Here is a 24,405-nt window from a genome sequence, read left to right on the forward strand (position 1 = left end):
CACACACAGGAGATTCCCATGTAGGTATGGCAAATATAAAAGGCTTAAACCCTTTGCAGATGAACTGTTAGAGTTACAGGTGTCTCTCCTAAAATGATAGTGTTTGAAGAACGCAGCTGTAAGACTGAGTCGCTCTTTGTAAGCATGTTTGTGCTATCATGAATTCAGAACTATCAGGATTCCCACATAACTGATAAATTCTTGATCCTTGAGTCATTTGGGTTTAAATTACCATCAGATGTTTGTTTTTTTTTCTCAAACTCGGTATTATCACAAAACAACTTGGTGCATGGTCGGAAACTACAGTGCTATCATTGTTTACTCTCTTACATACATTAGAGTTCCAAAGCTGCAGAAATACCAAATATAAAATGGTGTTCTGAAGTGTTTGATGGTTGTATCTGCATGATCCTCAACATAAAACAGGAATATATAGGACAACATCTGACTATCTTACTTTAATAAAATGTACTGCATGTAGCAAAGTCATTGTAGGTAACTAAAACTAAACTGAAAAACTAAAATTAGATGTGAAAAAAATATTTTAGTTAACTAAAATAAAATAAAAATATAAAAGTAAACTGATTTTGTGCTTGCAGAATTTACTACAATAAAATAGAAATATAGAGGAAATATTAGTTTTAGTTCCTGTTAGTTTGGTCAAAATGTTATTACAACTTGCTTGATTTGACATTTAATGAGACTCTGGATGTCTAAAATGTCAACGTTTGTGCTGGTTTTTCAAAATTGTGCCCCCGACACATGCCAGCTATACAATAATAATGAAAAAGACTGAAATCAACAATGAAACTAAATAAATGAAGTAAAACTAAACATTTTCAAACCATATAACCTAAACTGAAACAAGAAAAAAATCCACTGTGGAAACTAACTGAAACTAAACTGAATCAAAATCAAAAAGTCAAAATAAAATAAAAAATAAAAACTTATTAGAAAATTCTAAACTAACAACTCTGGTATGTAGGACGGTTTTTTCATCCAAGTCAAACAACACATTATAGGATGTAATTACAAAGTTAACCAGTGCAAACAGAAAAAAAGCTTTATGAGAAGTTCAGTCTAAATGCTGAAAATGCCAACTACAATGGAGTCCAGCCACAAACCCCAACCTCATAATAACATAACAGATGTTTGTGATAAGGTGTCTTAGGAATTTGTTTGTTTTTGCATTTTATCAGTTTTTATTTGAGCTAGTCTAATGAGTAAGTAAAGATGCAGATAACTTCCTTCTGTGGTTCTAATAATTTAAATGGTGCATTCAGGGAGACAAAGAAAGCAGACATCTATTCTCTAAATAGGAACAAGAAGCACTCCAAGCACAAACCTCCACTGCAGATATACATATATATACTGAAAGTGCTGGGTATACAAGTCTGGCCTAAGTCTTCAGTCAGAAAGACTGCAGCAGTCCAGGAGTTTAGTTCACTGTCTTTAATTGTGCTCCACAGAAGAATTAGTTACATCAGAGCTTGACATGTTTAATCCAAATGTGGGACAGCCAGACATGAACTTATGGTTGTAGCGGATGCAGTATAATTGACTATAAGCATGGTTGTCTGGAAACAGAAACAGGGAATTCTATAATTAGTAGTGTCAAAGATAACTAAGAACCAAGCATAACACATCATCTACTCAGACACAGCAATAGTTGACAATGTCCACAAGGGGTCACTGTAACACCATAAGTTGGCTAAATAGCACATGTTTTACAAGTTACTAGTAGTAAGGCAAGAACGTGGCAAGCTAACAGCAGTTAAACTAAACAATAAACAAAAGAAAAATCCTTTAACGGCTTGATGTAATTATTGCAGGACATTCTGGCCACTGGTATTAACTGCGTACAAATTAATTAAATAATCCTACCAATATGGTATCAATATACCGAGGCATAACTTTAACATGCACAGACAACTATAGCTATTATCATACTAGTTAACCCGTCAAAGGTAATCACACTTACAGGTTAATTAACGCACGTGTAATCACACAACACCAACTGCCATGCTCTGCCGCTGCTCCTTTCGTCTCCCCCTCTGCTGCGCACATGACCACTGATTCCCTTTGGGTGCGCTTGATTCTTGCCTGGCGACATCCTGAGGCCAAGTCAGCAGGGAATTTGCACAACCACCAAGACAATTGACTCTCAGGGCATTATTTACTTTTAAAGGAATAGTATTGTATTTTGTGTGTATTTTTTTTTTGTATCTTTTTAAAGAAATTTGTAGTGCAGTAAAAACAAGTGCAAGCTGTTGTTATTTGCTATGTTAAAGCCCATTTCAAAATACTTCAATACAAAACAAGTACTATCCAAATGCAATGCAACACACTTTTTTTCAGAATTTATTGAAAACCATATGAGCAATCATTTTTATAGACAGAATGACAAGCACGTACGCAAATGCTCTCAAATAAAAAAAAAAAAATTTTAAATTTCACCAGGAGCTTTTATTATGACTGGGAAGCCGTGTTTAATACAGGAGCAGTTGATTACTTCAAGACCTATCCTATAATGGTACCCGCAGCCACAGCAAACGTGCCATTTCAGAGCCTGTTATGTTACCAACTCTGTTTGTTTTTTGGGGTTTTTTGGTACTATCCTAATGATATATTTAGATTTTGAACCCCTGTCCATCATTTTACCCTTTGTGCATATTTTGACTTAGCACTTTGAGGCAGCTGTTGTTGTGATTTGGTGCTATATGAATTGAACTCAGTTTGCCTTTTCTCCCTGTGTTTGCATGGGTTCTATCCAGGTACTTGAACTTCCTCCAACGGTCCAAAGACATGCAGTTGGTGGGGTTAGGTTAGCAGGTTACCAGCGACATTTCCCTGGTGTGTATGGGATAAGCTCCAGCTCCCCAGTGAACTGAATAAGAGAACTGATGGACGGATGAATCAAACTGAACTGGTAGACTTAAAGCGCAGGTGTCCGTAATGAAATTAAAATGTTTCACCAGTGCAACTGCTCTAAGAAGAACTTTTATATGCATTTTATTTTATTACAAGGTGCTCTATGTGGGGAAGTTTTTGGTTCAAATCAAACACAATTCTTACCTTTAATATGCAAAGGTAAGAATGGAGGTGGAATGGAGGAGGGTTGCAAAAAGGGAAAAAAGAAGCTTGTACTTCATAAGAAATCCTTAATGTCGTAGTCCAGGTGCCCTAAATACCTGCTTCCTGCTACAATGGGTTCCAACTACAAACTTAAAAACAAGTTCTTGAGGAGTTGTTTGCTTTGACATTTTATCTTTTTTTTTTAAGATGGTTTAAAAAGTTTGGTACATTATTAAAGATAAAGGCAACTTCCTGCTATAGCTCTAACAATTTAAACGGCGGTGTTCAGTGATTCTTTGTCGTCCAACAAACAAACTGAATGCATTTAAATACTAATTATAAGAATTGATTTGATTTCTCTGTCCTGCAAAATGGCTTTTTGGGTAACACACACACGCAACAATGTTATACTAATAATGGATTGCATTTATATAGCGCTTTTCAAGGCACCCAAAGCGCTTTACAATTCCACTATTCATTCACTCTCACATTCACACACTGGTGGAGGCAAGCTACAGTTGTAGCCACAGCTGCCCTGGGGCAGACTGACAGAAGCGAGGCTGCCATATCGCGCCATCGGCCCCGTTAGCAACCAAAATTACACCTTGAATGAATTCTTGAGTTGTTGATGTGTATCTGGGATCTGACAGACAGGTCAGAGCTCCTCTTCTACCAGTCTGTCTGCTGCTGCAGGCTGAGTTCCTCTTCTGTCTCCAAAGTGGAACAGCTAACAATAAATACATGAACAGTACAATGAGACTGATGCACTGCAAATGTACTGGCTTTATCTAAATCCAACTTCCTAGAGGATGCATTCAAATAAACCTGATCACTCTTTCTTGAGCAGTTAATATACAATGAGCTAACACTGAAACAATGTGTACTCTGTGGTTATGAGGTTAGTACCAACTAATGCAACCAGTCACTGTCAAACATGTAACATCCATATACATATGTGTTATAGTCGGTATTTTGTTCTTACCTTCGCTTGTTCTATGCTGTACACCTGGCTTTTTTAAAAAAAATTGCTATGGCTATATCTTCTCAAACATCTTCACTTTTAGCTGATGTGAGAGATTTTACATGGTGTTCAATATGAACCAGCCGAATCAGACATTGCAGAACCGGGTGCTGTACATTTAGCACTGAAATAACTGACTTAAAAAAGCAATAAAGTCTGATTGACTGATAATAAAGACCAAATAGTATTTGATAAAACTGAAAGAATAAGAACAAAACAATAATAATTGTAAAAAACAAACAAACAAACAAACAAACTGAAGAATAATGAAAATGATGAACATGTAGTAATCATATCTGCTTTCTTAAATATTTCTTCCATTCACTTCACTTCATTTCTGACCAATGTGCAACAGATGGATTTCCTCAGTTTGCATATGTCTGTGTTTATGCCTACTGACTTATTGTCGGGGGGGGGGGGGGGGGGGGTCCTATTTTACTGCAGGTGTAAACTTTGCATGTGACAAATAAAGGCTTCATCCATCTATCATAACCTTGGAGCATAGGGTTGGACTTCACATTTTTCTATCGCAAACCGACAAGTCAAACACATCTGATTTTTTTTAGGATGACCTGATTCTTATCTACAAAGTCTAAAAATTTCTGTTTCACTACATTTTTAGATACGGCCAAGTAAAATAACAACACAGGTATTTAATATGTAAAGATTACAAATAGAATTTTTTTCTAATTTGTCGAGCCTCTCATGAAATATATGCGCGTTAAATCTGCATTTCAAACGCGTGCATGATATCATCCACTAGGTGGCAGCAGAAAATAAATGACCACATTGCACCACTTAAACACTTCCGGGTAACGTTTGTTCGATTGTAAACACTTGGGGCTTCAATCTGAGTTGTGTACGGTGTGCAAATAGCAGAAACACACAGGCTGTCGTTTGTGAAACACCACATTTTCGGTTCCCGTGTTTAATACGGAGCCTATTTACTATTACTCGGTTATGTTGTTCCTCCGGACCGCGGCTTTCAGCGCCAGAGCTCTGGCCTCTCTGCGCCGCGGACCAGCCGGCTTAACCGCCTCCAGAGCGACCGCTACGTACGTCCAGGGCCAGAGCCCCACACCACGCATCCGAGAATACTTCTACTATATCGACCATCAAGGACAGGTAAGAAAGTAAACTAGCTCTTCAAAAAGTAAACATCCGGAGTCTCCCTTTAGCAGTAAATATCATGTTAACTTTCATTCCTCTACTTGCAGCTTTTCCTCGATGATACCAAAGTGAAAAACTTTGTCACCTGCTTTAAAGGTAACCAAGAAACATACAGCACAGACTTATTATTTATTTTGACATTAAGAAATGACAGCGTTACAGTACACAGCAAAACTCTTGACTGGCCCATCATTTCTTTATAATTAAAATGGGCAATGTATGTAACGATTTATTAAAACATCCAAACATACATGGAAATACAGTTTAAGGCATAAACAGTTAGTATAATTCTAACGAGCTTGGAACCTCTCTCTCTTGGATTTTGGCGCTCTTTTGTTCTCATCCCTTCATTAATTCTGAGGTCCAGGCTCAGGGAAGATAGTGTTTTGTTCTTCCGTCCCGTTTGGTATCCTCAGTACATACTGCCGACAATTTGAGCCCAAAATGTAAAGTTTGTATTCATCACTCCATACGACCAGTTGTCATTGATTTTTCAGTCCGGTTCTGGTGTAATGGTCACACCCCTTTTTCCCATTCTTAAGAGTGGCTTCCTGGCTTCTTTTTTTTTTTAAGGTACAGCGTGTAAAATATCACCGCTATATGCTGGTAGATTGCAGTTGACAGAATTCTGTTTTCTTACCCCTCCCAAATCATGTGCATTATCGTAGCTATAGTGACTTCTGTAGAACAAACAACTCTGGCCAGCGTTAATCTGTAGTAAGAGCAGGCAGTCAGTCCACTATTTACCTCAAACATCAGAATTCTGAGTGTCCACATCTGTTTATTCTGGAGGATGCTGCAAAAATTTGTGAATGGAGTCTTATACACATCAATGAATCACTTAAGCTCACGTCTGTCAGATGACATGATATTGAGATGAGGTGATGAGGATGTCCTGAATTTTTCTGTTGGTTAGCGGTGCTGTTTTACCAGTGTTAGCTGCTGTTAGGCAGCATTAATGAAACTTTCTCTGAAGTGGATCAAACCTTGCGGTGAACCCCAGGAGAACTGCCGGCGCTGACGGCATCCCATGGGATGTTGTTAAAGCCTGCGTGAAACAACTGTCAGGGAATCCTCACCATGCAGTTCAAGCTCTCCCTGACACATGCCACCATTCCCACCTGTCTGCCTTAGCCATCATTCCCATCCTCCAAAAGACTGGAATAGACAGCCTCAATGACTACAGACCCATAGCCCTTACGTCTGTAGCCATGAAGTGTTTCAAGCAGAAGGTCCAACAGCAGCTGCACTTCCTACGCATCCTGAGGAAGAATAACCTGGACCAGAAGCTGCCGCTGGTCTTCTACCACACCTCAGTGGAGAGCGAGCCGTCCTACTGCCTGGGTGTTTTGTACGCATGAGCCACTACTGAGCACAGGATGTCCCACACCTCCAGACTCATGAACAGGTTCTTCCCTGGGACATTTAGACTGTTAACAAACATTGTTCTCCCACACCTCCACCCCTGCCCACCATCCTCACCAATCTGAGCTATGGTCTGAGTAAACCTCACCATTCAGACCACTTACAAGAATGATACACGTGATAATGCACTGCTTCCAAGCACTTTGTTCTCCAGTGTGTGCCTTTATTTCCTTTTTGATTGTATATATTTCTCCTGTTTTCTTTATTTATTCCTTCTGTCTTACTGTTATTCATGTACAAATTTTAAATGGTTATATTTGAACCATTTGCGCTTTTTAAATTAAAAACAACTTATAAGGTGTATTACATATGTGGCCAGTCCAGTACATTAAACACATGACGTAGAAATACTTCAGAAAATAAGTGCTTGAGACCACTTATACCAGGTATTTCAGTTAGTTATAAAAAATGTCTGGATTCTTGGATGCAAGGAACCAGACTAAAGAAATGAGAGGTAACTTGTGACATTTCACAGTACCCTACATTGATTCTTAAATTGCAGCCAGCTTGAATACATTGTAGTGTTGTACATTAAACTGGGAAAAGAAAAAAAAAATTAACTTTGTGAGAATCCTTGAGAGACATTTAAATTGTGTTACACTGAGATGATAAACTGTAACATTTAATTATGGATTTAATATCACATTATAATAAAAAATGTTTTATACAAACTGTAGTGCGATGTTCATATACAGTTGAATTATTTTATTTTCAAGTAAATTGCATTAATACCACTTGTGAGACCATTACTGATGCCCTCATTTTTTATTTGTTTTTTGTTACCAGATAAGGAATTCCTAGTCTTCTTCTTCACTCGTCTGCGCATGAATCACAGTGGTCGTTACGAGGATGACTTCCCCTTCCTGTCACTGTGCGGCAGGGAGAGGAATTTCCTGCGCTGCGATGACCGACCTGTGGTCTTCACCCACCTGCTGCAGAGCCCCACTGGACCGCAGGGCGAGCAGGAGCTGCTATCATACTGTGGTGGCGCAGAGAAACTCTCCGTCCTGTTCCGCCCCGAGGCGCTGTACATGCATCCTGTCAGCGGGCGAGTTTACCACCCCTGCTCAGAGCTTTCAGGTGGAGTCGGCCTGGTCAGGTCGGCTCTGGCAATTGAACTCAGCCCCTTCTTTGTGTATACACAGGAGCAAGACCAGTCAGGACAGCCTACATACTTTGTATGGGCAGGACAGAAGCACGCACTGACCAATGAGCTTGCAGGATACTTCCCTGTAGCTGAGCAGGGCAATGGACACCAGGGAGAAGTGGGATAATTTGGTAATGATTCCAGACTGAGTTTAAAATCTTCTCAGTGATGGGATGTGTGAGAAATGAGAATCACTAATGAATAATAGTTCCACCATTTTTTTGGCTTGCAAACAAAGAAATGCCTTCTTTTGTCTCCGTGTTTGAGGCTGTGGCCCACTAAAGGTGTCACATTTGAATTCGGTTTATGGGCCTGAAGCGATGAAATTATCCAGACAGTCAAAAGAGTACAGCTGTCTAGTGTTTAGGACTGTTACATTGCAGCAAGAAGGTACCTAGTTCAAATCCAGGCTGGGACTTTTCTGTGGGTTATTTGCTCTGTTGTGGTTTTCCTGTGCCTGCGTGGGTTTCCTCCTCTTGCTCTTTCCCACAGTCCTGAGATATGCGTATTTTAGGAAGGATATTATTTATACTTCTGTTCTATTAATTAAGCTGTTCTCCTGAGGAAACTTGAAAAGAAATCCAAGTTGTTGTATCACAATAGAATGTGGCGTAAAACTGGGTTTTTTTAACAGTTGTATATATCATATTGTAGTTACAGTTTTTGCAAATTTAGGTGCAATTCCTTTTAAAGAAAGATTCAGATGTAGCCTCACTTTTAAAAGTTGAAACTTGATACAAATTCATTCATTGTGTTGAATGCAAAGTCTAAGAGTATTCATTTGAACACTGTGAAATCACAAGCAGTGTGAACTGAAGTGTGCTTTGGAAATATTTTGGAATTAAACTAATAACATATTCCAAGGTTTAGTTTTCAGTTTATTTTTGTCACACAAAAAACAAAACGCTTGGACACTGCTAGCACGGGGCGCCTACAGAAATGCAAAGCAGGAGATGAAGCATCGCTGAATATGTTTCTAAACCAACTTCATTCTAAGCCAAAGACTAGAAAATATGGTGAAGCATATCTTCCCTTTGGTTTCACCTGCACAAGTGCCAAGGTAGGTCTCCCCTGCAGAATTGGTTTTCCCTTCGTAGGGAGCAGCGCTGGGCTGTTTAAATCACAGACAAACAGTATCCCGCATTCTTGATTTTTAGTTCACAAACACTTGTTGCAATGATTAACTACTCCTGACATTTTGGAGATATACATACTATACTATACTTTATACAGTAAAGTTACAGCGGGATACAAATGATATCAGGCTGATCCTGCCACGATTTGTTCCCCCGGTTCAAATCACGGGGTTCAAATCATCAATCTGACTAACCTGCAGATAGTCAGATTAACAGTATTTTGTTTCTATCTGCCATTCTGCAATTCATCTCATGTAAACAATAACGTGGCGCACAGCGTGACGTGAAAAAGGCACATACCTTTGATGTTGCGTGATGAACTCTGTATTCCTCCTCCACACGTAAAATGAAAAAAAGGAGTTTTAAAAAATCTCCGTTTTCGGTGATTCGACACGCCGTTTACGTGTGGACGAAACAGCTGCGTTTTCAAAAATACCCGTGTAGGTGCGGACGTAGCGTAAAAGAGTTAGTAGTTTATTTTCTTACTACCTGTAATTTATTGCAGATTACTTGTATTTGCTTAATTGTTTACTAAATGTTTGAGGTGTGAAATAAACCGCAATGGAGCAAAATATGGGTGTGTGTGGTTGGAGGATGTGTTAGTGCGTGTGCGTGCACGCGGGGGGGGGGGGGGGGGGGGGGGCTGCGAACATTTTTCTTGTAAAACAAAGGGGGCCCAGCAAAAAAAGTTTGGGAACCACTGGGTTAACTAATGATTGTACATTGCCCATGCATGTGAATGTGAGTTTGAATAGTCTGCCCCTCTGTGTTAGCTTTCCGACAGACTGGTGACCTGTTCAGGGTGTACCCTGCCTCTTCCCCTGTTGCAGCTGGGATAGGCTCCTGCTGCAAACCGCTCAGGTCCTGTGGCTGCACAAGCCCAAATCATTAACCCTCCACCACTGTGCTGTGTATTACAACTAAACTTCTCCACTTTGCTCTTATCTGTCCAAAAAACATTGTTCCAAAAGTCTTGAGATTTGTTCAGGTGCAACTCTGCAAATCTAAGTCATACTACCATGTTCTTTTTAGAGAGAAGAGACTTTCTCATAGCAACCTTCCAAACAAGACACGCTTGTTCTTTCTTTTTTATTTACATTCTCTTGTCATAATGGTTAACATTTAAAATCCAGAGGCCTGTGGCTTTATGGTTGTTTTTTTTATTTTCTCTAAGCATTGAGCAGTATGACCTTGGAGTAAATTTGTGTGATGTTCACGTCTGGGAACACTGTGGGAGTGTGTTAAAACAACCCCTGCTGTGACTGGCCCTCTCAATTACCTATGGAAGCACTAAGGATGTGTTAGTTTTTCATAGGACTGCATGGAGTCACGGGAAGACTTTTTCACATGACCCTAGCTCATTGCCAGATTTAATTTCAGCTTGACATAGTGGCCTGCAGAGAACAAACTAAGACCAGTCATTACTAGATTGTTGATAACCAGAGATGGGCAGTAACGCGTTACAAGTAACACGTTAGTGTAATCCGATTACTTTTTTCAAGTAACGAGTAAAGACAGGGATTACTATTGCAAAGAAGGTAATTCGGTTACTGTTACTTTCCCGTGAGCACGCTGCGTTACTGCGTTACTAAAACCATGATTTTTTTGTGTGTGAGTGTCTCACGACATTGACCTAAGCGAGTGCGACATTCGTGGCAACAGCTGCGTGCAGATCAACAATGGATAATATAATGGATACTATAATATATCTCGAGAGAGAGTATGACCGTGCAGCATTCAAAGTGTGGAAGTACTGACCTTACTTTGAGTTTGATTCCGTAAGTGACAAAAACATTAGCGTCTGCTGTTCGAAGAAAACTTTTACAGCATCTGTTTGAAAGTGTGTTTAAACACAAAAGCCTATTTTTTATATGCTGGAATGTGCAGAAAATAGGTTTAAATGTTAAACAAATTTCTTCCAGTCAGAGAATGTTGCATATAATTAAAGTTTTGCTTGATGCATAAAGTTAAAAGATTAAAACTAATAAAACAAGTTTTAAAAAGAGACTTTTTCATTTGATTACATTTTATATGAGGGATTGTGCAGAAAAATGGTGTAAAATGTTTTTAAAGATTAACTAAGTAACTAATTACTTTCAAAAATAAGTAATCAGTAAAGTAACAGGATTACTTTTGGGGGGTAATAATCAGTAATTAGTTACTGATTACTTTTTTCAAGTAACTTGACCATCCCTGTTCATAACTGCAACTGACAAATAAAGAATCTTGAATAAGGTTAAAACCAGAGGATGCTTGCTGACATTTTGGAATAAATTTAGTCAGAAATTAGAAATCATCAAATAAGATATTCCAACATTTTCATGGCTCATTATAAATAAAGACTAATTTTGTAGTTGCAATATATGCATAGATGGTGGGTTTTTATATTGCGTGCTGAAGGATCTCGCTCCTTCACAGCAGGTGGCCACATGGACGCGATTTTTTGAAAGTGAATCCAGTTTTCATGATCCAAAATTGCGTTAGGTTAAGCGCATGACTCGTGACACGGGCTGACACTAATGGGAATCACTAGACCATAAATGTACGCCAACAAAGAGACTAACTGAAAAGTCTTTAATGCAACAACGTGAGCCGTGACTGTATTTCCCAGCTGCCCCGCTCCGTCTCTGCCTCAGAGGGTAAAGGAGTCGGTGGGAGAACTGCAAGTCCCAGAGGTCTCGGCATCAGCGCTGGGAGAACATGGCAGCGCCGTCCAGCAGCAGCACGTGCAGCGGGGTTATGGAGCGGGGTATCCGGGAGCGGGTTCCCCCGCTGCTCACCGACTTGTACCAGTTCACCATGGCGTACGCGTACTGGCGGGCCGGTCGCCACGACGAGCACGCCGTGTTCGAGCTCTTCTTCAGGGACAATCCGTTCGGCGGAGGCTTCTCGCTGTTCGCCGGGGTGCACGACTGCCTGCTGTTCCTGCGCAGCTTTCGCTTCGCAGACGAAGGTGAGGAGATCAACTAACTAACTAACTAACTACATGTTAGTGTCACTGACTACAAACTGGACATAAACGCTAGATTAAATAATAAAAGTCTCGTTATTAATCCGCTGACAGTCACTTTTCTCTCCTGTGGAGCTCTGGTAGGCATACATAACTGGTTGCGCAATACTACTTAGTATTTCTTAAGAACTGGAAAAGAGAAAGTAGTGACTTGTGAAAACTTACAGAAGCCCAAGAAGCAACTGTGCTTCTTTAAGTTTGTAAAGTCCAGTTTCCCCAAAGCCGTTAAGAATACCACCATTAATCGTATGATCGTGTTACTACAGTGGGGCAAAAAAGTATTTAGTCAGCCACCGATTGTGCAAGTTCCCCCACTTAAAATGATGACAGAGGTCAGTAATTTGCACCAGAGGTACACTCCAACTGTGAGAGACAGAATGTGAAAAAAAAAAAAATCCATGAATCCACATGGTAGGATTTGTAAAGAATTTATTCGTAAATCAGGGTGGAAAATAAGTATTTAGTCAATAACAAAAATACAACTCAATACTTTGGAACATAACCTTTGTTGGCAATAACAGAGGTCAAACGTTTACTATAGGTCTTTACCAGGTTTGCACACACAGTAGCTGGTATTTTGGCCCATTCCTCCATGCAGATCTTCTCGAGAGCAGTGATGTTTTGGGGCTGTCGCCGAGCAACACGGACTTTCAACTCCCGCCACAGATTTTCTATGGGGTTGAGGTCTGGAGACTGGCTAGGCCACTCCAGGACTTTCAAATGCTTCTTACGGAGCCACTCCTTTGTTGCCCGGGCGGTGTGTTTTGGATCATTGTCATGTTGGAAGACCCAGCCTCGTTTCATCTTCAAAGTTCTCACTGATGGAAGGAGGTTTTGGCTCAAAATCTCACGATACATGGCCCCATTCATTCTGTCCTTAACACGGATCAGTCGTCCTGTCCCCTTGGCAGAAAAACAGCCCCATAGCATGATGTTTCCACCCCCATGCTTCACAGTAGGTATGGTGTTCTTGGGATGCAACTCAGTATTCTTCTTCCTCCAAACACGACGAGTTGAGTTTATACCAAAAAGTTCTACTTTGGTTTCATCTGACCACATGACATTCTCCCAATCCTCTGCTGTATCATCCATGTGCTCTCTGGCAAACTTCAGACGGGCCTGGACATGCACTGGCTTCAGCAGCGGAACACGTCTGGCACTGCGGGATTTGATTCCCTGCCGTTGTAGTGTGTTACTGATGGTGGCCTTTGTTACTGTGGTCCCAGCTCTCTGCAGGTCATTCACCAGGTCCCCCCGTGTGGTTCTGGGATCTTTGCTCACCGTTCTCATGATCATTTTGACCCCACGGGATGAGATCTTGCGTGGAGCCCCAGATCGAGGGAGATTATCAGTGGTCTTGTATGTCTTCCATTTTCTGATGATTGCTCCCACAGTTGATTTTTTCACACCAAGCTGCTTGCCTATTGTAGATTCACTCTTCCCAGTCTGGTGCAGGTCTACAATACTTTTCCTGGTGTCCTTCGAAAGCTCTTTGGTCTTGGCCATGGTGGAGTTTGGAGTCTGACTGTTTGAGGCTGTGGACAGGTGTCTTTTATACAGATGATGAGTTCAAACAGGTGCCATTCATACAGGTAACGAGTGGGGGACAGAAAAGCTTCTTACAGAAGACGTTGCAGGTCTGTGAGAGCCAGAGATTTTCCTTGTTTGAGGTGACCAAATACTTATTTTCCACCCTGATTTACGAATAAATTCTTTACAAATCCTACCATGTGGATTCATGGATTTTTTTTTCACATTCTGTCTCTCACAGTTGGAGTGTACCTCTGGTGCAAATTACTGACCTCTGTCATCATTTTAAGTGGGGGAACTTGCACAATCGGTGGCTGACTAAATACTTTTTTGCCCCACTGTATTTGTTCCACCAGCAGCAGCTTTGCTACTCCAGGACCGATTTAACCGCAAAAGGCACACAGGGGCTCTGCAACCTTGGTTTTATGTAGGAATATAAGCAAATCATCTGTAGCCCACTGCACATCTACCTCAGACTGACTGTGAGGTGTTAGTGCTCTGTCTGTCTGTATGAGAGTGACAGCAGTCAGTCCGAGTGGGACCACTGTTGATTTTGGATACACAGATATGCCAGTCCAGCATCAGTATCAGATAACATGACGGCATTAGATGTTGCTACCTAACCCAGTAACTAATGTTAATGTGCTGCCCTCGCTTTGATTTAGGACTGTTTCAGTGTTTGAAAGTGATGAGGTTTGCACGGTAGTACACAGCAGAGGAGCACTGTTTCACACTGCCTTCAAAGTGGTGGACCTATGAGTACACGTTGGAACGTGTACTTGAGTAAAAACAGGAAATCTATTTTCTCTACCACAAAAGTATGGTCTAAAGTAGCATAACATCATCAGTTAAGTAAAACCACCAATTTCTGTGCAATACTTGAATTAATGCACTTTTTAAAACTTTAGCAGCTGCACAGGTGAAAAGTAATCAGCGCTAAGACAGGATCACTGTGCCACACTTGTGCAACAAACATGTTTAGTCTAACCTTCATTATAGTCGCACCACTGATTTACAGGAAACAATGTGATTTTTTTTTTTCTGTTCCTGTGAGTGTAGGTGCGTGAGACAGGAGGACAAACAGAGAAGTGAGTCAGGAGAGTGTTACAGGGTTGTGTTAACATTTTGTGTTCCAGATGTGGAGTTCCTGCGCTCTGTCATGCCTCCAGATACTGACCCTGCCTTCTACCAGTTTCTGCGATGCCTCGACTGTTCGGGTGTAACGCTCCATTCCGTCCCCGAAGGCACTGTGGTCTTTGCCAGGGTGAGCTATGAGTCTTTAAGGTTAAACTGAGGTTCAAAGGTCACAGTCTGAGGGACTAACTAGTGCTGCATGTCATCATATCTTCAGGTGCCTCTCATGGAAGTGGCTGGTCCACTGGCTGTGGTACAACTACTGGAGACAAGTCTATTGTGTCTTGTCAACTATGCCAGGTAATATATAGTCATATTTCTGTTTTTCCTGGAAAAGTAACGTCCTGGTTATTTTTCCATGTTGTGCCATCTTTAAAGCTACTGCGTTCACCCCGAGGACCTTAGGAAATATATTTCTGAAGAATCCTATTTCATATTTGGGAAAATGTAAATAAGCTTATTTGCGATATTTTGTTTGTTGCTTTCATGGAATATAAATGTCATATACTGTAGCTTCATTGAAGCAAAGCTAAATTTATATAATGGACTGTTGCTTCAGTGTCCTCTCTCTTCTCTGTTGTCAGTCTGGTCTGCACTAATGCTGCCCGTTTCCGTCTGGCGGCAGGCCCTAAGACGAAGCTGCTGGAAATGGGCCTCAGGAGGGCTCAGGGTCCAGATGGAGGACTCACCGCCTCCCGATACACACACATCGGAGGTGAATGCTGTGTGATTACTTTGTTTTGATCCTCCCAGATCTGTACAGATAACTTGGCACATTTGTGGAGTTGTCACTTAACGGCTGCTTTCCTATATTTTTTTTTTTTAAAAATGCCAATATCAAAAATCAGAAATGTGATTTTTGATATTGGCATTCCATCCAACGAAACTCATGAAGAGGACGCCTGTTTTAATGAGAGGATAAAAGCATCTGTCTGTAACCTCTGAAGGAATGTAGCGATCTGGACTTCATTTCCATGCTGTCTTACACAGCGTGTCTGCAGTATTTACTGAAATTCCCAAAGAACATTACTATATGACATCAAATGAACAAAAACCAGCATGTTTTATGTTGAAATAATGACATGGAATTGAAATGTCGAAATGATTTTCTTCTGTTCTGCATGCACACAGAGACTTTAGCTTTATTCCATCTTTCAGGGTTTGATCTTACCAGTAATGTTCAGGCTGGTTTCCTGTTTGGAATCCCAGTTGCAGGGACCATGGCACACTCGTACGTAACTTCTTTTACCTCCCTGGAGGAAGTGTGGCCGCAAGTGAGTATGTGCGCTCTGTCTTTACGTCATCTGAATGGAACCATACTATTCAGATAATTGAGCTACACATCTTATGTGTTTATACTGGCAAACCAGAACATGACTTCCATTTTACACTCAGCAGGCTTTGTAAAGATTAGCTGTGACATGTTCCACGACTCATTAATGCAAATATCTTATGAGCCAATCACATGGCAGCAATGCATTTAAGTGAATTAAAACATGACTGTACTAGCAAGGTCTACCAAAAAAGCTGGTCTGGGAGTTTATGTAAGGTAAAGGTGATGTTATATTAGAGAGAATACAAGAATCAGACCACTCGGCGACAGTGGGGAGGAAGCACTTCCTCTTAACTGGATGAGATCATAGAGCAAACGTTAACAAAAGACACAAGAGCCCCCCCCCCCCCAGGTGTGGGGGCCTACCTCCCCTTACCACACTCCCTGCCGGTGCCTGATGCCCTTGTGTGTTGGTGGTTCCCGGTGTCTGGGGCTGGGAGGTCAGGTATGTACTGGCTCACTCCCAGTGGCTGCTTGACAAGGCCTGGCGCCTGGGACTCAGTCGGGCCCCTTCTAGGGGGTGGGGCACCCCCCCTGACAGTGGGCCCCTCGGTCCGCTCTGGCGCGGCTGGCTGCTGGCAGAGCCTGCAGGCACCTCACTGCAGCCCCTGTGGCTTCAGCACCGTGGCTGCTGGATGACCCTCAGCTCTCCTCAGTTCTTTCCAGGAGGGTGGTGCGGCTATAATAACTTAAAATAAAATAAATGAATAATAATAAAGATCAATCAAGTGGACTGATATGGCAAAGCCATAATGACCCACTTGGAAAAATAAATCCGTTGGGTGTCTTTCTTGGCCGTCAGACAATAATTCTGATCGCTGAAGTACCAAACGGAACAGGTGAAAAAACACCCAAAAACAGAAACTACCAGAGAGAGTTGACAAATGAAAATGAACGACGTGCACCAGTGGCATATAAACACCACAGTCCTCAGCCACCTGAGTTATTACCACCATAACTACGGGATGGTTCAAAAGATTCAGCTCCCATTTGAACCTTAATTTCAAAAGTAGAGAGGGTATCAGTCTCCTGAGGGCTGGTTTCACAGGAGAGGCACACATTAGGCTCTCCTTCTGTTGTAATTTGGTAACTGAAATGCTCTATTGCATTTAACAAACTCTTAAACGTCTTGTTTGTCTCTTTACAGACACTTTCGGCGGTGAACGGGGACCATAATCCAGTCGATATCATTTCTTTAACAAAAGGCTGGCTGAGTCGTGTGTGTGAACTTCTGGGAGCAGAGCCAGGGAAGATCCATGAGGGAGAGCTGGCTGCTTTCTTGTCTTATGCCATCGCGTATCCTCAGAACTTCCTCCCAGTGATTGACAGCTACAGTGTTGGCTGGTAACTCCTGCCTTACATTAAGTTTTTAAAGTTTACACTGCATATATGAGATAAAGCTGACGAATTGGCAGTTTGGCTAATGAAAGCCAGAAAACTAAGAAGCTATAAAAACTAAAGGAACACTTTTTAATCAGAATAAAGCATCTAGTCACTGAAACGTCTGGGATTAGAGTCATAATAAAATTTTTTTTAAATGTTTATTTATAAGATTTTAAGTTCAAAGTTACATAACGTCAAACCAAACCAAAAACACAAACAGGAAAACAGGAAAGAAAAGGAAAAAAATTAAATAAATAAAAAAATACACCAGTTAGCCAGTACAAATCAAAAGTTCAAAAGAAACACCATTGTCCAAAGAAGATGATCTTCTGTGTGAGTTTAGACAGGGCAACAGAGAGTTCACCAAGACCAGAAGATGTGGGAAACATGTCCAGGAAGGAATCAGGGTCCGGCAGAAGTGCAGTTTCACTCAAACACAAAGTGCAGTCAAATGGGTTAAAGTTTATGTTAAATTCCCATTAATATGATTGAGAAAAGGGCCCCAGATTTCGACAAACTTAAAATGGGTGTCAGCCAAACGATAACGAACCTCTTCAATATACAAACAAGCAATCATCTCACGTAGCCAAACCCTGAACAATGGAGGAGATGGTGATTTCCAGGCTCTAAGAATAAGTCTTCTAGCTACAATCATGACAAACATTAAGGCTTTCTGAAGAGGACGTCTGAGTGCCGATGAGGTTAGGGAGCAGCCTAGCACTGCAAGTACACCATCCGGCTCTAATTTTAAGTCATAAATCCGGTTATATATATTAAATATCTCTGCCCAGAAACTCCTGAGTGTGGGGCAAGACCAGAAAAGGGTTCCATCCATTGCTTTGCATCTGTCACACAAAGACGAAATAGACGGAAAAATGCTGCATAGCTTTGTTTTAGAAAAATGCAGACGATGAAGGACCTTGAACTGTATAAGTTGTAGTCTGGCATTAACAGAGCATTCTTTAATCTTCTTCAACCCATTGGCCCACAAAGCATCCGATATGTCTACTTCCAATTCCTTAACCCAAGCATCCTTGATGTGGTTAGTAGGTGGTATAAGTGTAAAAAGTGTAGTAAATTGGCTGATTAGGTGTTTGGAAGTGGGATTTTTAATCAAATAATCATAAAAGTCACTATGAGCAGGGGGCTTATCCAGATGGGTTAAAGAGTGTTTAACAAAATTCCTAATTTGTAAGTATCTAAATAAATGAGCAGAGGGGAGCATAAATTTTGATTGCAGCTGAGCAAATGAAGCAAAACAATTGTCGATGTAGAGATCCTTAATAGTGTGAAGACCTAATGCTGACCAAAGCTTAAACACAGGGTCCATCAAGCCAGGTGAAAAAGAAAGGTTTTCAGTTATGGGAGCAAAAATGGATAGGTCTGGAAGGCACAAAGCACCCCTAACTTGCTTTAAGATCCTAAGAGAATGACCTAGGACAAAATCATTACTTAAAAGTTTGGTAGGTATGTTGGGCTTAGAAAACAGAATACCATCAAGTGATGTACCAAAAATTGATTTAGCATTGTGTGCCTCTATCAAAGGCCAAGAAGGACCGCCTCCCTTCTGAACAGCAGGAACAGCTGAAACACTGTTCCAGAAAACCCACGTTCTGGCATTGCAAGCCCAATAGTAGTGCCTGAAAACTGGGAGGCCTAATCCGCCCTCAGAGGAGGGTTTCTGCAAGTGTGCCTTTGAAATTCTATGGGGTTTATTTGCCCAGATGAAAGACAAAATGATAGAGTCGATAGTTTTAAAAAAGGACTTGTCCCAATTAATTGTGAAACCAGAGAGTTGTCCAAATTTGTTAATGGGAGGAAGCAGGGGAGGCAAAGAGAGCCTGGCATCAGACAGTGTTAGAGCCACATCATCTGCATATAGAGTTATAGTGGATTTGACAGGACCACAGGATATACCTACAATATCAGAGCTGCTTCTAACTGCAATGGCCAGAGGCTCCATAGCTAGAGCAAAGAGCAGTGGAGATAAACAGCAACCCTGCCTAGTCCCCCGGTGAAGTAGAAACGGATGTGATCTATCAAAATTTGTCAGTACCGATGATCTTGGCCGTGCATAAAGCATACGTACCAAAGTTGTAAAATTACTACCAAAGCCAAATTTCTCAAGTGTAGCAAACAGGTATTTCCACTCAATTTGATCGAAAGCTTGTTGTGCATCTAATGAAATAACAGCTGAATTTGGAGGATTTGTTCCATACAGTACATTCAATAGACGACGGGTATTAGAGAAAGCAAATCTGTCTGGGATAAAACCAGTTTGATCGTGTTGAATTAAAGTGCCCAAAAATTTATTAAGGCGTGAAGACAAGACTTTTGCAATGATTTTTTTGATCACAGTTTAATAAACTAAGTGGGCGATATGAAGTCACATTGGTGGGGTCTCTGTCCTTCTTAGGGAGAAGACAAACGTGGGCATCATATATGCTATCAGGGAAAGAGCCCCGTGCAATAGAGCAGTTCACCATTCTGAGTAAAAGTGGAGCGATTATATCAATATGGGCTTTATAAAATTCTATGTTGAACCCATCCAGTCTGCAGGCGCCCCTCATCTTTTCTGACTGATTTATTTATTGGTTTTGCATTTGGCTACAGTCAGAGTCACTACTTTTAGCATGAGGTGATACCTGGACCCTACTGATGTTGTAGAGGTAATCCAACTCCACATCAGCCTACCACAAGGTAGGCTGGGTCTTCCAGCAAAGTTTGAAGTGCATGGAAGAGATTCCAGGAGACAGGCGGTTGCTCTAGGAGAGCTGTACTGGGCAGGAAAAGGTCCTTAACCCACCAGCAGGACCTGTATCTGCTCTTTTGCGCAATAAGGAACAGGACGAGTGATGCCATAGTCCTATGAAATGACCTTCAACAGGCCACTGGTGTGAATGTCTCTGAGCTAACAATCACAAACAGACTTCACAAGAGTGCCTGATGACCTTGGAGCACAATTAGCATTTTCCATACAATATTAGAACTGGCAGGTCCACCACTGGTGCCCTGTGATTTTCAGTTTAAGAGCAGGTTCACCTTGAGCGCGTGTGACTGATGTGTCTGGAGAAGCTGTGGGGAATGTTATGTAAAATCATTAAACATGACTGGATTGGTGGTGGGTCATTGATGGTCAGGGGAGGCATATCCATGGAAGGACACAGACTTGTACAGGCGAGGCAGTGGCACCCTGACTTACATTAGGTATCAGTTTCATGTGATGAGAGTATGCAGTCAGCTCCTGGAGGACGAAGGAATTGATATCACTGACTGGCCCTTCTCTTTTAAGCCTTCTCTTTTCTCCATTCCCTAGCTTTGTTTCCATTAAACAAAGCTAAACACAAAGCAGTTCAATGATCTCATCTATTCTGTGTGTAAATATAATTTTAGTAGCGGCATCTTGAACTTCTGTGCTGTGGCACTGGTACTGTGTGAGCTGGGCTACAGGCCGGTGGGGGTTCGTCTTGACAGCGGGGACCTTTGCAAGCAGTCCCTTGATGTGCACCGTGTCTTCAGACTCTGCAGCGAGCAGTGAGTAAGGTGTCCTCCCGTCTGTCTTTAAACTTACAGTGAGATATGTTCTGACTCCTCCAGAGATCTGTGGCTCACGTCTAATTTTGTGTCACTGCTTTTTGATTCCTCTCTTATTGTTCATTTCATCTCTGCAGATTCTCCATTCCTGCTTTTGATTCCCTGATCATCGTTGGGACTAATAACATCTCAGAAGAGAGCTTGGCTGAAGTCAACAGTAAGGTAAATTGAGTGACCATACAGAGTAATTCATTAGGAGTCAGTCAAATTTTGTGACTTGTAAAAGCGACTCCCTGCAAGACCTTTCCATGTCATCTTGATGTGTCATTGTCTTAGGAGAACGAGATCAGTGTAGTTGGTGTTGGAACACATCTGGTGACTTGCACAAAACAACCTTCCCTTGGCTGTGTATATAAGGTAATTTAATGAGAATTCACACTTACTAGCCTCTGTCCTCTCCTGCCATGTTAACACCGGTATGGTTTTGTTTGTTCCTCTGTTCATTAGCTGGTGGAGGTGAGAGGAAGACCCAGGATGAAGGTCAGTGAGGACCCAGAAAAGAGCACTGTTCCTGGGAGGAAAGCTGTCTACCGGCTAATAGATCCTGAAGGTGAGAATTGAGTACTACTTGCTGCAGCTGAGCTTCTTTCTCTGTGTGGCACAACAACGGGAACGCCACAAATTACTTGTTATAAATGATCACAGAGACAGGTCTGTGAATGGCAGTATGATCGTCCCTTTAGGCAAAAATGAATATGTTCCTGTAAATCTATAATTGGTTTCTGTCCTTTCTCCTCTGCAGGTCATCCATTTCTAGACGTGGTATGTCTGGCGGTGGAGTCTCCTCCAGAGGCGGGACTCCCACTGAGCTGTTACCCCCTGGGATGCAACCACACCGCCCTCTCGGTCACTCCAGCTCGGGTCACCTGTCTGCGTCAGGAAGTGTTTAGTAAAGGACAGGTGAGGATGGGCCGCTCTCTCAAACATTAGCAGACAGCTTATGAAGAATTGTGGGATAATCGCACTGAAGACATACTTTTTTTAATCTTTGTATCTTAAAGATTTTCCATTTAGATGTTTAATCAGTGACTAAGAAGTTTACAAAGAACACCAAACGTATGTAATATAACAGCAAAAAAAAGTACTTTCTTTAAAAACTATTAAAAAAAAAAAAAATCACACTTCATGTACTAAACAGTACCAAACAAGCCACTATAGTGTGTGGGAGCTTTGCCTTTATGAGTGTCTCCAACATTTTCTAGGTCACACAGCCTTTGTGCAGCGCTGCAGAAACTAGAGCAAAGGTCCAGAGCTCCCTCCAGACTCTGCACCCTCGGCACAAGAGACTGCAGAAGCCGGATTCCTACACAGTAAGTCTCAGTACAAGCTGTACTGAATGCAAGAGTACAGACCAACTTAGTCCTTCACTAAGATGCAGAAATTAACTCTCACAGATTGTGAAAGATTTCTTTACCTATGCCTGTGGCTTTCTCTTCCACTAGGTGGCACTCTCCCAGAAACTCCACAACATGGTCAAAGAGATCCAAAAAGGAAGCAGCAACAACACCAACTTTCTTTTAGCCAACTAAAGAGAATCAAGTGTTTCCTAAATTGCCTCACAGAAGTTCTTATATTTATAGAGCATCGTCTGAATGAACCCTTACAGTGGGGACACTCTCCAAATACTAGAATAACAGCTGTTGTGTCGCCTGTGTTATCCAAATGTAACGAATGTTTTTAAAGAAGGATTAAAATAAAGGTGTGTAGTGCAAAGATCATCAGGGTTAGACACTCTTTTAGACATATCCTTATAGTTATGTTTTCTACATTTGGAAACTTTCGACAATAAACGTCCAACCAATCTAAAAACAGGAGCCGCGCTGTTAAATGAAGATATAACAGTGCAGAAATAATCATATTCTCTGAACCAGACTTTGCTCCCTGGTTTCAGATGAATAACATTAAGTTCATGTTAAGGTGCTGAAGAAAGACGTGGTTGGAAACTAGAAAAAAAATAGAAAGCTGCCCATGCATTTAATTATTTTTTCATATTAATAATATTCTAAACTTGGGACTAAGACTCAGGTTGGTGGATGTTTTAAATAAATATGTAACCTCAGACCCTTTGATCATGCTTTTGAAAAATTGGAAGCAATTACAGGTTGATATTTTAGTTCCTGTCAAAGATTATGATTTTGTTTGACAGTATAGAAGCTAAGGAAGTTTGACCCTAAAGTATTTGTGGTTTCTTATCCATAACACTTCATCCATAATCACAGTAATCAACATTTTTATGTAGGTGAGACTACACAGGATGGAGACACTGAGGAATATCGAAATTTCAGGTTACTTTAGGTTCATGACACTGTCGTCTTTTCACTTAAATTGAGAGGAAATCACCAGATTATAGATTACTTTTCTTTTGTCTACATGATATTAATGTAAAATGATTCATATGTAATATGTAAAACACACTTTTCATATTTAATTGTAAAATTCCAGAAATCCTGCAAAAAAAAGTAAGTCATCTTCATATAATCACCTTGAGTGTGGGGGTCTTTAAAATTCTTACTGATAACTTGTATTTAACAATAAAATCTCATCTTCAATAACAAAGGCTGCTTTTTGTGAGCAAGAAATCACCACTTCAGTTGTATTTACATCTCTGAACTTTGTTCAGAGATGTAAATACTGCTGTATTACTGCAAATTATAGCACTTTTTTTTAACCAACAAGTGTATTGATTGTCACTGAGTGCTTGGTTTATGGAACAGTTTTACCTAATGTGTTTCTTTCTGGGCTCTTAATATGAAAATAAAATGACACAACAATTAGGTTTTTTTATCAAATATTCACATTTATGTTTTGAAAAGGTATGCTCAAGTTAAACATAGAAATGTAACAAAAAAGTTGTAAACATAAAATAATATTCTTTATGTTAGTAATAAACAAGCCCACGTTCGTAGTGATATGTGTTAGTAATAAAAACCTATTCACAACTAAAGTCTCTCAATCCAATGGAAGGACTCAGTAAAAGATAAATGGCTGCTTGTGTTAAATCCACACAGAAAAAGAAAGTTCTAAAGCTGTGTATAAGTCCTTGGACTCACGTGTAGCTTATTTCTTTCAGTTGTTCTGACAGTATCTGTGTTTCTGTCCAGTGATGGTAAAGAAACTGAAAATCAAAGACTGCAGCTGTTTCCAAGTGTTCTTCTCATTTACCTATAAACCAAACATTTGCCACTAAAACAGTATTAAATGTGCCATGATAATAACTTTAAGTTCATTTCAACATGTTTTTCTGTTTTTTGCAGTTTATGGTTTCTTTGCAGGATTCATTTGAAGTTTGAAAAGAAGCAGCAGAGTAAAGATGGAGACAGAGTGTAATGGTACTGCTCTTAGTTTAGATGTAAAATTTAACCTTTAGGCGATTAACTGAATGCTCACCATTCCTCTTTACTCTGCTTCAATCTGAAAACTGTTGGCAACAATTCTCTACATCCCACC

At 40.8% G+C, this 24,405-nt stretch overlaps 2 protein-coding genes across 2 annotated transcripts; both read left to right on the forward strand.

Annotated features, from left to right (window-relative positions):
- Positions 1-4,899: 4,899 nt before the first annotated feature.
- c17h8orf82 (chromosome 17 C8orf82 homolog) lies at positions 4,900-8,703 on the forward strand. The gene is made up of 3 exons (XM_084911025.1): positions 4,900-5,221; positions 5,314-5,362; positions 7,478-8,703. The coding sequence occupies exons 1-3, from the start codon at positions 5,057-5,059 to the stop codon at positions 7,963-7,965; spliced, it is 702 nt and encodes a 233-aa protein (XP_084767151.1). The 5' UTR covers positions 4,900-5,056; the 3' UTR covers positions 7,966-8,703.
- A 2,768-nt stretch (positions 8,704-11,471) lies between these two features.
- Positions 11,472-22,676, forward strand: naprt (nicotinate phosphoribosyltransferase). The gene is made up of 13 exons (XM_084909457.1): positions 11,472-11,927; positions 14,651-14,778; positions 14,866-14,948; positions 15,233-15,363; positions 15,807-15,922; positions 17,129-17,325; positions 20,758-20,898; positions 21,036-21,120; positions 21,235-21,315; positions 21,406-21,508; positions 21,701-21,858; positions 22,161-22,268; positions 22,401-22,676. Exons 1-13 carry the CDS (start codon positions 11,675-11,677, stop codon positions 22,485-22,487), a joined length of 1,671 nt encoding a protein of 556 aa, XP_084765583.1. The 5' UTR covers positions 11,472-11,674; the 3' UTR covers positions 22,488-22,676.
- The last annotated feature ends 1,729 nt before the right edge of the window (positions 22,677-24,405 follow it).

This window comes from Perissodus microlepis, chromosome 17 (genome assembly GCF_051167445.1).
Source record: "Perissodus microlepis isolate ML-2025 ecotype Zambia chromosome 17, ASM5116744v1, whole genome shotgun sequence".
Classification (NCBI taxonomy): domain Eukaryota; kingdom Metazoa; phylum Chordata; class Actinopteri; order Cichliformes; family Cichlidae; genus Perissodus; species Perissodus microlepis.